This window comes from Dermochelys coriacea, chromosome 6 (assembly GCF_009764565.3).
Source record: "Dermochelys coriacea isolate rDerCor1 chromosome 6, rDerCor1.pri.v4, whole genome shotgun sequence".
NCBI lineage: Eukaryota > Metazoa > Chordata > Testudines > Dermochelyidae > Dermochelys > Dermochelys coriacea.
Window position 1 is genome coordinate 25,732,065 of NC_050073.1, and position 16,156 is coordinate 25,748,220.

The 16,156-nt window shown below is 38.2% G+C and overlaps 1 protein-coding gene across 7 annotated transcripts in view; it reads left to right on the forward strand.

Annotated features, from left to right (window-relative positions):
- Positions 1–16,156, forward strand: part of PLEKHA7 (pleckstrin homology domain containing A7) — a 298,007-nt gene that overhangs the window by 193,065 nt on the left and 88,786 nt on the right. For all 7 annotated transcript variants that reach the window (XM_038406267.2, XM_038406259.2, XM_043516488.1 and 4 more), the window contains exons 5-8: positions 1,655–1,766; positions 5,216–5,320; positions 7,189–7,261; positions 8,996–9,096. In XM_038406267.2, coding sequence (XP_038262195.1) covers positions 1,655–1,766; positions 5,216–5,320; positions 7,189–7,261; positions 8,996–9,096 — 391 coding nt within the window. The remainder of the gene's footprint in view (positions 1–1,654; positions 1,767–5,215; positions 5,321–7,188; positions 7,262–8,995; positions 9,097–16,156) is intronic.

The window sequence follows — 16,156 nt, forward strand, 5'->3', positions numbered from 1 at the left end:
GCATTTGAAATATCTTACTTTTTTTTACTGAAGGTAAAGCTCTGAAAATAGATCATTTGCCTTCTACATACAGAGTAAACTAAACCATTGGAGCAAATCCAGTAGAAGTAGCTGAGTGTGCTCATCTTGCTTGATATATGGCTGCTGTGCTTAGTAAGAAGTGTGCATTTCTTGTGAGGAATAATGGGCAATAGGTTTGGTGATAAATATCTGTAAGGAGTTCCTCCTCTAGGGTGTTGTTTTGTCCTTAAGGGACATGCCCATTTCATTCAGTGATATGTTATAAATATTAGCCATCTTCTCTCTCTGGCCAATGTGGAGGATCTGCCCCTTAATTTTATTAATCAGATTGGATGATTCTGTGTGGACACAAGGCTCTGCCCTTGTGAAGCAACTTGCAGCATCGGGGCCTATGAAAGCATAGCACTTAGACTTTCAGCTTCTTAATGAAATAGAGGTTGTATGACAATCGAGTCTGAAGCAATGTGTTGCTGAGAAAATTCCACAGAATTTTAATATGCACCCTTTGAGGATAATTTTTAATTTTCCAGACTAAAATATATTTATCAAATATTTTGTTGATATTTTTTCCTTCAACTTATCTGTTACTATCTGCATACTTTGAGTGCTCTTCTTCTCCAATTGAATAAAATTAGCTATTCCCCTCCTGCTTTAGCTGCTTCAGCTTGAGCATATGACATATGCCATAGTAAATTGAAAAGAACTATACCTGTTGAGGCGGGTGGCATGGATTTCTTGTTTTTATCACAGATACATTTTAGTGAACAAGAAGCTGTTTTCTCTTTTTAGATTGTCTTTCTATGTTTGTGTAACACCTTTTACGGTGAAATCCTCATCCTCAAGTCAAGTATACCTTTTAGACCAATCTTTAGGTAGTCTAATTTGTAGGACCAATATATAATGTAACTGTTTGTAGCACAGGCATTCACTGAGCTTGACAGCATTGTGAAAGCAAAATATTTCTCATGTTAAAACATTGGAGAACAATGTAAGAAAAATAATCCTTAGCTTTGACATAACACTTTTCACCAGCAAAGCAACCTTTCTAATTTGTTAGAAATGTCCCATGTCATTCACTATGTACAGTCATTTTATGCTTCTTTTAGTATCATTAGATATTGAAGGACTAGATGATCTTGTTCTGCCATTTTCTAGTCTAGCATAGCAGAGGTGATACTTGACCACTTACACCAGTAATTCTGTCTTTAGAAAATTAAAATAGAATTTCCTTTTAAACCATGATGATTCCAGACCTGATTATGTCTTTACTGTGTTTGTCTTTTTATCCTGGAAGGAATAGGTTACTTACATACTTGCTTTGCCTGGAAGTGTATATGTAATATACATGTGGTTAATGGTTAGCTAATGATTATGGATGTATATTTCAGCTCCTTTTTACAGACATTAGAAAAATGTTTCAATGTGTGGAATAGTGTATCATACTACTGTTACTTTTTTGTTACCAATAAAGAATTATGATCCCCTAAATACCATTGGCAATATCTTCTTAGAAAATACCTAGTACCAAAATAACGGGTGTTCCAAGTGATCCTTTAAGCGTGTATATATAAAAAAGCAAAAGCTGATTGTTTTAAATACTGTGTTTTAAAAATACCTTTTCTTTCTTTTCTAGGCAGAATTCACACATGTCCAAGCAACAAGTAAACCAAAGACCCTCAAGCATGGTCAGTGAAACATCCACTGTAGTAACTACATCCATTGTAGATACCAAACCTGGCTCCAAGGTAAGACAAAAGTCATAAAATTTGGTCTGGTGGTAAAACCCTGGATCCCTTGAAGTCAAGGGGAATTTTGTTACTGAATTCAGTGAAGACAGGATTTCACCTTGGAAGTCTAATAATGTGTTTCCAGGGAATTATGATATTAAAATATCTTACACCCATGCAAAATTGAAAAAAAACCAAGAATAACTAAATAAGCTTTGGACAGCTCAGAAGCCCCCAAGTAGATGACAATTTTAGGTGAGAATTTTGAAAATTATTGATGCGATGAAATGCAGAATTTGAGAGGTTCCTAAGGAGTGGAAGTATGTGTAAGTAATACTAGTATTCCCACAGGTCATATGATTGTCCAAAGCACTTTAAAATCACCTGCAAAATAGTGGAAATTTTAACTTGGATTTCCATTTACTTTCCCTTTAGTTCTCATCACTTCCTCTTCCTTTATCTTAGGCACTTCTCCACTTTATCCTCATTTATCATTAGTGCTTGCACCACTACTACATTTGGAACATTTAGATAACAAAAATAATAGAAAAAAATCAACAAGCAGAACTGGTACAGAATATGACAAAAATGATCATTTTTCTGAGGGCGCAAAATATACCTGTGCTTTACTTTAGTAAACCCAAACTTACTTTAGTTGCATCTCCAAGACTACAGTAAATTAAAAGATACAAGATGAGGGGGAAATGACCGTAAGGAAGCAAAAATAATAGAAGAGCTAGCTAAGAAATATAAATGAAGCCTTAAATTTGTCTGTGGCCTTTTCACTTCTCAAACCTCCCTCATTGGAAAAGTGGAAAACCTGTTAAGTATCTAAAGCAGTGATAGTTATACCTCCGTGGTTCAGGACCAACATCTCTCTCTCTCTCACACTCACACACACACACACTGTTGTATTTATTTATTACAATTGATTAATTACATAGTAAAAGCATCCTGACTGGTTAATAAGTAAATCACACAGTGTTTTACTATTATATGCTGCAGGAGACACATAAGACAAAGAAGAAAGGGTTTTGCCAAATTGATTGTAAAGAGTGCTTACTGAGTTAACCTCTTTGTTGATGTGGCATCAGCAGAAAACTTGAGTTCTGTTGTATTATTTTTCTTGGCTGATTACTGGGGAGAGGTAAGTCATGTAACGAAAAACCCAAAAACACTTTTTAGATCCAGAGTGTAATAATGCAATTACAGGTTACTAGACCAATGCACATGTTGTCATGTGTCAGTCACTAGTATTGCATTTAAAGCCAAATGTGTTAACAATAAAAGTATACTAATAGATTAATTTGTCATCTTAAACTGGTAAACTTAAATGTCCACTTGAGGTACATGGTAAATTTTTTCAGTCACACTTGTGGATACTTACATTTTGTATTTATTTTATGCACTTCTTTATTACGATTTTTTAAAATGTCATTTAATTTTTTAAATTTTGCTTTTGTTGATTTGGTAGAGACAATTAGGGGCACTGTGAAAATTGACAGACTTAACAGTTTACTTCATGTAAGTAACTTTGGTGTGTAGAACTCTGTTGTAAGGTGGGAAGGAGACTTTTCTCATCCCCTTCTCCAATTTGCCAGTAACTGATGTCCATCATCACCTTACAACATCCTTCAGTCCTTCTCTTGCCCTATGAGGAACTCTACTACAGTTCTGTCCGCATCGTAGTAAAAGAGAGAGCCTGTGTGCTCTTGGAAGCCTACCAGGTGCAGCATTTCCCCCAATGCAGCAGCATGGGCTCTGGTATGGAGCTGGGTGAACTGGTTGGGTGGAATCTCTTCTGCTTCTTGTGCTCCTCCAATGAGATTTACTGAGGTCCTCTTTACTCTAAATCCCTTTTACCACACTTTTGCTTTGCCCCACAGAGATTCTTTCTTATCATCAGGATCTTCTCCTTTGTGGAACCTTTTGCTTCCAATAATCTACGTGTCTTCAGGGTGCGGGGATGACGACGCGACATCCAAGGTCTTAACAGAAGCTCAGATCCACTCTTACTCAGAGCTAGACTTGATTATTCCATGCATCCCTAGCAGTTCAATCACTCCTGCTCCTCCACAGACTCAGAAGTGGACATTTTTGGCTATCTCCCAAACAAACAAACAGATTGTCTTCCTCTTTCCCAAGGAACACTTGGGCAGTATTAAGCAGCAGCGAGAGTCTCTGGACAAACATTAGGGCATTTGAAATTAATGTAAAGATAAGACACTTAGTATCATATTATACCATCAGAAGAATGGCTATACTGGATCAGAGCAATGGTCCATCTAGCCCAGTATCCTGTCTTCCAGTGTTGACCAGTACCAGGTTCTTCAAAGGGAATGAAAAGAACAAGGCAGTTATTGAGTGATCCATTCTCTGTCATCCAGCTCCAGCTTCTGGCAATCAGAGATTTAGGGACACCAAGAGCATGGGGTTGCATCCCTAACCATCTTGGCTAATAGATGTTGATGGACCTATCCTCCATGAACTTATCTAATTCTTTTTTGAGCTCAGTTATATTTTTGGCCTTCACGTCCCCTTGCAATTAATTCTTGAGGTTGACTGTGTGTTGTTTGAAGAAGTATTTCCTTATGTTTGCAGGGAACATACAACATAACCTGTCAAACATAACTTGCTGCCTACAAATTTCATTGGGTGACCCCTGGTTCATGTGTTGTGAAGGGATAAATAACAGTTCCTTATTCACTTTCTCCACGCCATTCACCATATTATAGACCTCCATCATATTCCCCCTTAGTCGTCTGTTTTCTGTGCTGAACAGTCCCAGTCTTTTTAATCTCTCCTCACATGGAAGCTGTTCCATACCCCTAATAGCTTTTGTTGCCCTTTTCTGTACTTTTTCCAATTCATCTTTTTTTTAAGATGGGGTGATCAGAACTGCACTGTGTTCAAGGTACACGGCGTACCATGGATTTATGGCATTGATATTTTCAGTCTTATCTATCCCTTTCCTAATGGTTCCTAACTTGTTAGCATTATTGGCTGCTACTACACATTGAGCAGATGTTTTTAGAAAACTGTCCACAATGACTCCAAGATCTTTCTTTGGTGGTAACAGCTAATTTAGACCCCACTGTTTTGCATATATCATTGGGATTATGTTTTCCAATGTGCATTACTTCGCATTTATCAACACTGAATTTCACCTGCCATTTTGTTGCTCAGTCACCCAGTTTTTAAATTGGAAAAGTTGGACACCAGCGCTGTTATGATTCAGATGGAATTGGAACAGCATTTGGTACTGATATGTTGATGATAATGGGAAGCTGACTTTCCTCAACTACTTAATTAAATACCAGTGCCAATATAGGTGCGCCTTTGAAGAGTGCTAGAACTATTTCATTACTGTGTAACAAAATATGAAACGATGCCTTGGTTATTTGTAATCTGACCAATGTGACTTCAATTCAGTATGTTTATTACTATTGCAATGTGCTTCTTTTCAGGTTTTAAAATCTGACAATAAAGTTCACAGTTTTGGAAAGAGGGACCAGTCTATCAAGAGGAACCCTAATGTTCCTGTTGTGGTGAGAGGCTGGCTACACAAACAGGTATGTGAGAGATTATTTGTTTCTCTTTGTATTGCGGAATGTGCAACAGAATATATCAGATAGCTATGAAAGCTTTTTAGATAACAGTAAAAGAATTGAAGGGCCTGAATTTCAATTTTGTGGAAAACCTGAAGCTCCTATTGACTTCAGTGAAGAGTTGCTTGTGCTCATCACCTCTAAAAGTCAGGCCTTTAGGCTTTCCATAGAGGTTTGATTTAGACATGGAAAAAATGAGAGAAATGCTATAGTATTTGTTTAAATGTGGAAGCCACAACTTTATTTTAAACTGCTACCTAACTCTGGTAACCACTGCACATACCCGACAGGATTATTCCAGTGTGGATCTCAACTGGCATCGGTGACTCTACTGTATATAAATCTGAGAGTGATTATGAAAGACTGCCAATGGATTCTGACTCAAAGTCAGAGTCCTGACTCCTTCCCATCCTCCACTGTAGAGGTAGGAGGGATAAGATAAGGGGAGCCACAAGCCGAGCAAGAAAGAAGCCAGCCCTCTCATCATGTATTACCATACCAGGACTATTGCTTGAGCAGCCCACTGTAGGTTACAGGACTTTAGTCAGATCCTTTTTAACCCACCAATCACACTGGAATCTGCCAGTGTTGCAGCAGTTGTAACCTAAATGCCCCAGAACCAGACCTCCTGAATGTCATAGTAAGTGGAAAAAAATCCACACCGCAGTTTGCCAGTTCTGCCATATGAAAAAATTCCCTTCAAGACCTTACACTGCTAATCAACCTAGCCGCGCCCCCTCCCATCACTGGGAGATTTATCAGTTAGATTAAAAGGTGGTGAGGCTAGGAGCCATGATGGCTAACCTCTTTAGGCAATAAACTGTATCAATCCACGTTCCTCACATTCCACTACCAGCAAAGGGGAGCTAGCCTAGCTAGTCTCCTGGCCCTGATAGCACCCCTAATGCCCAGTGGCAGCTGCAGTGGGCGGGACAGGCCCAATAATCTAGATCATAAAGGCCTTTTCCTTTTTTTCCAGTATGGAACTGACAGTTTTGTTCTTTTTAACTTATAAAATCTTATCTTAAATCAACAATCCAGATGTGGTTAAGAGGTGTCAATTCATCCTAAAATGTATTAACAATGTTCAAAACTACTTTCTTTCCTAAAATATGAATTGTTTCATACAAAAAAATTAAATTGTAATTGCTTTTCAAATCTCTGTGCTGTAGTTGATAATACATATTCTATTGAAAATCTTGTCAACTGCTTAAGTCCTCATAGGCTCTAGTGTATTCAAAATAGATTTTTTAAGTTACCTTGAAGGTTAGTGACAGAATCGTCTAGGAAGTGTATCTTAGCCTTTTTGTGTTTTCTATGAAATTTGTCTCGATTTATTTACAGTTTTTTTATGCTTTTCTTTGCTGTTCCATTAAGTTTTCCTTGTTCACTCTGCTTATATGCTGATACTCATCTTTGTCAAGAAGCAATCCTTGGAATGAGTATCACTTCCTGATACACATTTAATTATCCTAATTGCCTGATAGATCTGTGAGGAAAATACATGGCAGCTACCCATACTGCGCAATCCATGTACACTTCAGATTTGAGATTAGTTAGAGAATAAAAATAATTTTTTTGAAAATTGTCCTGGATCACATAAGGAAGATTTGTCCTGTAACTAGATATTATCCTTGATGATGCTATAATTGCGTAATGTTTCTCCAAGCAAATGTAAAATATTCATTTTTGTAATGATTAATATTGTATATTGGGACAACTGTGATAATCTGTTAATTACTAGAGCACTGTAGGAATTAGATGATAAAACAGACACTATATGAGCTTTTATTTGAACTGAAAAAATTATATTAAATTCCTTGCTTTTGCAGGATAGCTCTGGAATGAGATTATGGAAAAGACGATGGTTTGTGCTGTCTGATTATTGTTTGTTTTACTACAAAGGTGGGTAGACAATGTAGTTTTGTTTTGAAAGTTTTTGTGAAACTGAGGCCATTGTGAAAAATATTCTAATTTGTTCTTCAGAACTTCTCTTTAGAGCTCAAAAAACTGTTAAACTTTTTCACCACTGTTTACCCCTCAAACAATTGTTTAACATTAAATTGTGACTTAAAACCTCATTAGAAAGCAACATTACTGTTTGTTTGCTTGCTTGTATTGGTTTCTCACATTTATTAGAATAAAGTTATGGTTAAGACATGGGTAGTCCAGAGACATGCGTTTCGAGCAGTGGTATAGATGATAGATGCTGCTGCTTTGTATTTTTATAGCACTTTACATGTTCAAAGCACATTACCAAAATTAATAAACATAACACCCAGGTGATATAGGAAGGTAAGTATTTGTACAGCTGGAAAAACAATGAGATTGTGACTTGCCAAAAGCCACACAATCAGTGGCAAAGTCTGTAATAGAACCCATGATTCCTGACTCTTGCTCCAGTTTTTAACCTTTAGGTTTTTTGTATGATCTATGGTAAATCACACAACTACTCCATATGCCTTAGTTTGTTCCTGAATCAAATGGGGATAATACTTCCCTAACTCACATGGATGTTGAGATTAAGTACATTGTTTATAAAGTGCTTTGAAATATTTGGAATGCTTTATAGAAGTGCCAAGTATTATTTATTCATATTTATGGCTATTGTTCCTCTATGTAGTGCCAGTAATAATGAATGTCCATTAACTATAGTAATTATTTGGTTAGACATAAGAATCACTGAGTGAAATTGTTTTAGATGATCATAATGGTCTATTTTGATCTTAAAAATAAAAATAAAAATTTAAGAATGTTTACTGTATATTGATCTGAGAACATTGCACGCATGAGTGAGTAAAAAGGCAGGAAGGAAGAAGAAACAGGACAACGTGGGTTGCCAGTCCCCATGCATGGGGCCTTACTAGGAATGGATCCAAGGGGGAGTCTAAGTGGAGACAGTGCTGCCTATCAGTAGGCCCTTGTTGCCTCAGTAGATTTTAAAGGAAAGCTGAGCAAGGACTATTTCTCTGCTTTGTCCCTCTTTAATTCATTGTCACCTTGGTGGCCTTCTTTTCCACTTTCCTGTGTTTCTGCCGTTTGGTTACTAAAGGGACATCAGTGGGAGCTTTGTTCTGGAATTGTATTCTTCTGACTAAATAAAAATAAGGGGAAAAGTTTGGTTTGCTGGAAGAGTTCTGGTAGCATTACTTCATATAATAAGCACTTGTTTTCCCCATTTGTTGGTACTGTTATTGGTATATGTTAGGGCAGCGATTCTCAACCTTTCCCGACTGCTTTCAGGAGTCTGAAGCCCAAGCCCCACCAACCAGTGCTCAAGCCTGAGCCTGAGCCCACCACCTGCAGCTGAAGCATATTGTAATTTTGTAGTATTGAAGCATATTGTAGTATTCATGGGGCCCTGAGCAATTTCCTTGCTTGCCAACTCCTAATGCTGGCCATGCGCTTGTGACCCTCCTGGGGGTCGTGTGCCCCAGGTTGAGAAACACTGATCTAGATGAGTTGATGTACGCTGTGGAAGACCTCTGTATATCGCCTGGGGTATGTGTACACCTGGTTGATAACCACTGTTTTAGGAATATGTTCAAGGGAATATGAACCACTGTTCAAGGGAATATGTTTGTTTACGCCTGTTGTAGAAGTGCCCTGAATCATTTTGATTTTTCTTTCATTCAACAGACAGCAGAGAAGAAACTGTTTTGGGTAGCATACCATTACCTAGTTATGTAATATCTCCCATTGGACCTGAAGATCGCATAAACCGCAAGTATTCCTTTAAGGTACAAGTAAATAAATTACAAAGCTTATGATTTATGTTCAGCAGTAAATACACTAGATGTTTAAAAATGTTTATTTGCATAAGAGAAGACATTGTTTAGAGGAAACGATAACAATGTCTCCATTTTTAAATAACTGTAAAAATGAATGTTTTATTTTTACATCGGATCTACTTCATACATATTTACAATGTTAACATAGTTCTTTCTTGGATCTAATAGTTTTATCATAGTTCATTTTTCTGCTATGCTGTAAGTTTCCCTGTTGCTTTAGTATGTGCCTGTGGTTAATGATCTTCTGTCTGTAAAATATCAGAAAATAAAACGGACAAACCTTACCATTTCTCTTATAAATAGAGAGAAATACTGACTTTTTCCCTTATAGAATGCTTTGCTTTTCTGTGGATGGGGATGACTTCTTTTTTCTTTTTCTTTTTTTTTTTTTTTTTGCTTTGCAATAAAACCACTTCTAAGTTTTGACAAGGAGAGGAAATGACAGTGCCATGACTTTAGTTGCTTTGTAATATAATGCATTGTGGCAATTAAACTTCTCATTTATTTTCTCTGCAAAAAATGGATAATTAGTATAGTCTCTATAATAGTTCAAAAGAATTAATTTCCTCCTTTTATCTCTTAACTCATGTTGTAATTTCCTCATCTTAGAGAATAAGAACAGCCACCTTTATCTACTAAATAGAGTCTTGAAGCTATAGTTGTTTAAGGTTCTACTTAGAACAACATTTTAATTTTGCCTTCCATGTAGTTTAAGTACACCTATTGTTTTGATAAGGAGTGTTCTTTGTTAAAATTCTATGTTGAATGATTTATGGTTTGCTCTAGCTATTTATTGATCTTTGAAAATGCAACAAAAGAAAATAAACCTATTCTTGGTAATGGAAAAGCCTGCTTCCAGCTCACTACATGTCTGAGCACATGCATTAAGGCAAATTATAGAGGCTTCAATGCAGGTTATATTTTTAAAATATACAGATACTTGGAACAGAACATGACACATTGAATCCATCAAAGTAAATTACAAGCATTAATCATGCACAGTTTCATCAAGTGGTATGCAAATGATCTAGAAAGAAACTTTCTTCCATCCTTTTGCCTTATAAGAATTACAGAAAGACTTAGCTTTTTAAATCTGCCCACCCAGAGCTTTTTCTTTCTTCTTGATTTGTGGGTTTTAGCAATTCAGACTGCCTGTTGCTGATTTCAGGTTTATTTTCTCTGGAAAATGGATTGAAATTGATTTGTTTAAATAAATGAATATTTCTTCTTCAAGTAGTGTCCCTACAGGTGTTCCACTTCAGGTGCACATGTGCCTTTGATTGGCAGTTTTCAGTAGCAATGCCTGTTAGAAGCTCATGTGCCCTCTACCAGGAATATATAGAGCTGCAAAGGCAAACAGCTTTCAGCTTAGCCTCAACTTCTTAGTTCAGCTTGTTTAGTTCTTTTGATAATTGTACTACTTTAGTTATAATTTGGGGGTCCCTGTTCTGAGAGGTTTGCTTTTGGGGGCATCATCAACTTGGCATGTTGCTGTCCCTGGAATTAAAGCACTGCCTTACCTGCTGGGAAGCTGTCCTGGTCAGCAACAGACATGTGTATCCGTTGTTTGGGAAACACCTGCATCCCAGCTAAATTCAGTTCAGTTCAGCTTTTAAAGGCAGATCTTGTAAAAAGTGGGAGATTAAACTTCGGCTCCTCGTGTTGGAGCACTCCCTCCTCCGATCTGCCTCAGATACAGGCCCAGACATGAGCCTCAGAGTGAGCACCATGCTCCGTTGACCTTAGTACCTAGGTCTTTGCAAGATAAGAGCACAGAGGGTGCCATTAGAGTTCCTAGGAGGAGTAGTTCTGGATCTCCTTATAGTACCTCTAGTATCTAAACAGGTGACCCAGACTGCAACATTGATACCTCTAGACAGGTACGGCTAGAGATACTACCACCAACACTCTCAGTTTTGACATTGGTTACTGTGGAGCCCCGTCTAATCCAGATGCAGATTTACGCACAAGAAGTTCAGATTCTATAAGGACTTGTTAGTGTCTGATGAGCCAGAGTCTCCACTATGAATGGGTATCTAACAGAAGTCAGTATTGAGATTTGCAGGGTCTCTGAAGCCTTACCATTTTCTGGTAGCCCTGGTTCTCTGGTACCATTCCATCAACCAGACAATGGTCTGCTCCTCCTCTATACTATACTGTGGACTCTTTAGATTCCCATATCGCTGTACAGGGATCTCCCACTTACCACCCTAGAGACATCTTTCCAGGCACCTTACCTGAGAAAAAGCCCAAAGGGCAAGAGAATCTCATGCCCCTTCTTATGAGTCTGAGCAGCATTGGATGCGTCCCCCTCTACCTTATGGTCCTCCTCAGTGGCCATATTGGGTCCCATGGGCAGCCTTCCATCAGCAATATTGAGGGATCCTAGCTACTCCTGTGGGGAATATTGTGAAAGGCAATCATCTGCTTCATCTCTCTCGCTAAAACAACCACAACTTCTTGAGGAGCTTTCTAAAGAGCAAGAGACTAGAGTGGATAAGGATATGACACCACAAACTAATATTTCTTCATCTTCTCCAGATGTAGCTGTGCTGCCTCCTACACACTCTTATGATAAAGATTTTAAACAGTTTTAGGAGCTGACTAAATGGATTGCTGCCTTGCTTCGGATCCCATTGAACAAGGTCTAAGGGTCACAACTTAAGCTCTTGTATATACTCCACATGACAACTTCTGACTGAATAGCTACGCCAGTAAATGAGGCTCTACTGGATCCTGTCAAAACGATCCGGTAGACTTGAGCAACCCGATTAAAAATACCTTGTTCTGCCAAAGAATTCTGAGTTTTTATTTTCACACCCCTTTCCTAATTCTTTGCTTGTGTGGAAGCTGTTAATGAACGTTGTAAACAGTACCATACTGAGTCTATGCCATACAATCACACCAGAAGCATCTTGATCTCTTTGGGCTTAAAAACGACTCTCTTCCTCAACACTGTGGTTTAGAATAGCAAATTATTAGGCTCTGATGGCAAAGTGTAATCAGACCAATTACAGCAAATAAAACACTTTTATTGATAATCTTCCCCCAGATCATCGGGAACAGTTTCAGGCCATCAAAACTGAGGGTTAGCTCTTAATGAGGACCTCACTGCAAACTTCCTTAGATGCAGCCAGCAGTGCAGCTTGTTCTATCTCTACTGCTGTCGTTATTCATTAAGCATCTTGGCTGCAGCTATCGGCATGTCTTAGGGAGATCTAAATATCATAGAAAACCTTCCTTTTCACACTGAGACTTTTCAGCGAGTCCACCAAAGAATCGTGCACACCTTAAAGGTCTCAAGGGCCATTCTCTGTAAACTCCTGCAAATGAAAGACAATGTAGTAGATCACAAATGGAACAGAGATCCATCTGGTCCAGTTCTCCGGCTTTCATAGACCAGCTGATCCACCTAAGAAAAGACGGGTATCAGAAGAAGAGACTGCTTGCTGTGACCCCTACCACCACCCAACCCTTATTATCATTGAAGTGTCAATTTGATTATCTGGTTGAAGGTCAAGAACCCTTCCTACCTTGGGAATCTTCAGCAACCCCACACTACCCATCTTCCTCCCCTGGGTGATCATCTCTCCCATTTTTGACCTGCATGGGAGCATATTACAAATTATAACATTGGGTAATTTCATCCATTTCTCCTCCATCGTGCCATTCCACCCTGCTTTCCTTTTTCCTCCTCAGGGATTCTTGTCACAAACATTTGCTGCGACAGGCTGTCCCTTCTATATGTAGGAGCCATAGAACCATTTCCAGTTCACCACGGAGGAAAGGGATTTTATCCCAAATGTTTTCTGGTTCCATAAAAGAAGAGGGCATGGTGACCAAATCCAGTGCACTTTTTCTAGAAACATTTAGTGTATTTTTGCAAATTTGTAAAAATAAATAGATATGGAGAGCTGAGACCTTGTCTACACTACAGGTTACTTTGGTGTAACCCCTGAGCGATGTAAGTTACACCGACCTAAGAGCCAGTGTAGACAGCGCTGTGTTGGCAGGAGAGCTTCCCCCACCGACATAGTTACCACCTCTCGTGAAGGCAGGAGTTATTAAACCGATGGGAGAGCTTTCTCCCATCGACTTAGAGTATTTCCACCCTAAGTAACTACAGTGGCACAGCTGCAAGTGCTGTAGTTAGATGTAGCTTCAGACACCATGTAACAGGAAAAATTACAAAGGAACCTTTGTAAAAGAATCTTCACTCCAGCATTTAACAGGTATGATTCAGTAAGCCTTTTCCGTTTAGGTTCTTTTCCCTAGGAAGAAGCAAATACTGGAAAAAGAGGTTAAAATGGAGGTCCAAGCTTCTACATCTCCTGAAGTATAAAATAAGAAACAGTTGCAAAGGGACTATCTTCTTAAGGATAGTTGTGCTAGCTAAAACATACCTTTTTAGTGGAAAAAATGCTGCTCGGAAACTTTTTCATTTTTATGATAAAGTTATAAGATTGTAAACCAATGTAAAACTATTACAAAAGAAAAAAATAATTTAGATGGGTTTCAAGAGCCAGACATCATCTCCAGTATGCAAGTACTGGTGTTGCTATTGACACCTACATCTGTTAACCTTGTGCTTTTACCTAGGGAGGATCAACAAATTTGAATCACTCCTCATTAGTTCTGCAGTTTGCCATGTTTATGTTTACTGTTAAATAACAATTTCAGAAGCAATTAAGTTCTGTCAAAATTCCTTCTCAAATGATTTAGAGTATCCTAACTGGGCTTCAGCATAATATAGTCATAGACTCAGCCATGCAGGAAGAAAAGAAGAGAGAAAGCATGTGGTTTAATAGTCACTTAACATATCTGGGAATACCCAGCAATAAATCATACAGTTCAGGTCATTGTTCTTTCCTTAATTGTTTACACTTATCTGGAACCCAATTTGGTCCCACTCCATTGCTGAGACACCACTACTCTCTCCTCAAATGAGGGTTAAGAGGGGCTGGAAAATGGGGTAGGCAGTCTTCCCACTGTACTGGACATTAGGAGCCCCAACTCCTCTTTTTCCAGCTTCCTTAAGGGATGCTATACCTTAAATCCCCTTCCAATTCCTGTTCATCAGGGAACCATATCCCCTCTGTAATAAATACCTGCACTGGACACCTGCCACCTACTAAGTTTGCCACATCTTGACCTATCCTCCTCATGTACTTCGCCCTGACTCGCTGTGAGGAAAGCAAAAAACAAAACAAAAAAAAAAGAAAACAAAAAAAAAAACAAAACAAAAAACAAACAAACAAAAAAAACAAAAAAAACCCAAAAATCAAAAACCCACCATGCCTCAGCCAATCTGGTTGTGAAGCAAAAATTCCTTCCAAGGAACTAGCACAATGTTTACAGCAGATGATGATAAAGCCCAGTCCTATTCTGATCTCATGGGTGGGAAGGTGGGTGCTACTGATTGGTGATTGATGAGAGTTCCTTCCCAAATGTACGGAGTATAAATACTTCCCTCTCTTCTGGTGCACGTGGTAGGTAAGTGCTGCCACATTGTCCATCCACTTCCTGTTCCCCCTCTCCCCCACCTCCTGGCTCAGCTAAAGTAAGTCCATCCCCTTTCCTCCTACCTTGTAATCCAGTTGCAGTGGGAACCTTAAAAGGAGCTCTATCCCCTATTTCTTGCTGGATGGATAAAGATCCACCACATTCAGTTACGGTGAGGACATTTGGTTAAAATCACTATAAGCCATTATACTAAGACTTTTAGTAATGATCTCTTCACCAAACAATGGGGGACAATATCTCCTGATGTCATGTAGGATTTTATTGCAAAGCCAGTGTTATGTTATTACTGGAGAACTCATAAAATAAATCATGCATACATAGATTGCCTTGTATTATTTGTAAAAGATCATTTGTTGGGCTGGAATTGACTCTACTTAAGCTTTTATCTGATGTTTGAATGCAGGTTTAAAGCCAGGACCCATGGCTTTCTTACCTCAGAACAAAGTTTATAGCAGGGGCAAGAATAGATTTCCTAGGATTTCTATAGTAGTGATAACGTGAGACTGTCTCAAATTCCACACCTACAGCATCACGTGTCAGCTTGTAGAAGTTCAAGAGCACTGCCTTACCAGAATTCCATCACTCACTAGCCATTACATTTATCTAATCTGTTCAGTACCCTTAAATATCCAGAGCATGGGTGAACATTATATGTCATAACTAAATGCTGCTAGAAATAGAAAACACAACAAGATTAATCCCAAAATAAAGCTAGGACTTTTTTCCCACTGAAGTCCTGAACAAGTGGAAAATGTATCCTGTCATATTTTAAACATGGTCTGTCTTCTATTTAGATTAGTGCAAAATGCCAATTACAGTATAAGTATGAGTTTAATTATTGGCCAGCTTCCATTTTAAACATTTATTTTCTGATAGATGTATTTAGTTTGTTGAGCTGGTCTTAGTATTAAACAGTTTAAAACACAGAGTATTAAAATCGTACTAAAAGCTGGAGAGTTCTCCCTGAGAAAAGATTACTTTTGATTGTTCATGTGTGTGAAAAGTATTTTCATAGGGAATGTTTTTTAAGTTTATCCAAATATAATACTAAAAAATAGTTTAGGAATATTCCTCCATTATACTAGATTGAGAAATTGGAGAGCTTTCTATCATTTCTTTGGCAAAGGAACAATTCATTGCAAGCAAGTATACAAGCGTAGGTTCTGATCCTGCAGAATCATGTCCATGATTTGTTGCCTTAAGTCCAATAATGTGAAGATGAATAAGATGGAGTAGTAATAAAACTTCAATAAGAGATCACAAATGACATCAGCCCTACCAAGACACTCTACTTTTACACTGGCACTATAACGTATAACTTCTATGACAGGGAGTTATAATCTCTTAGCACTGGAAACAAAGAAACGAGAGAGATCCCAATTTTTGCCTGTAAAATAGAGGCCATTGCAGCACTGTTTCTGGGTATTTTAATGTCCTTTATTAGTGGAAATCAGGATTTACTATGTGGAGCTGCTCTTCATTGCTG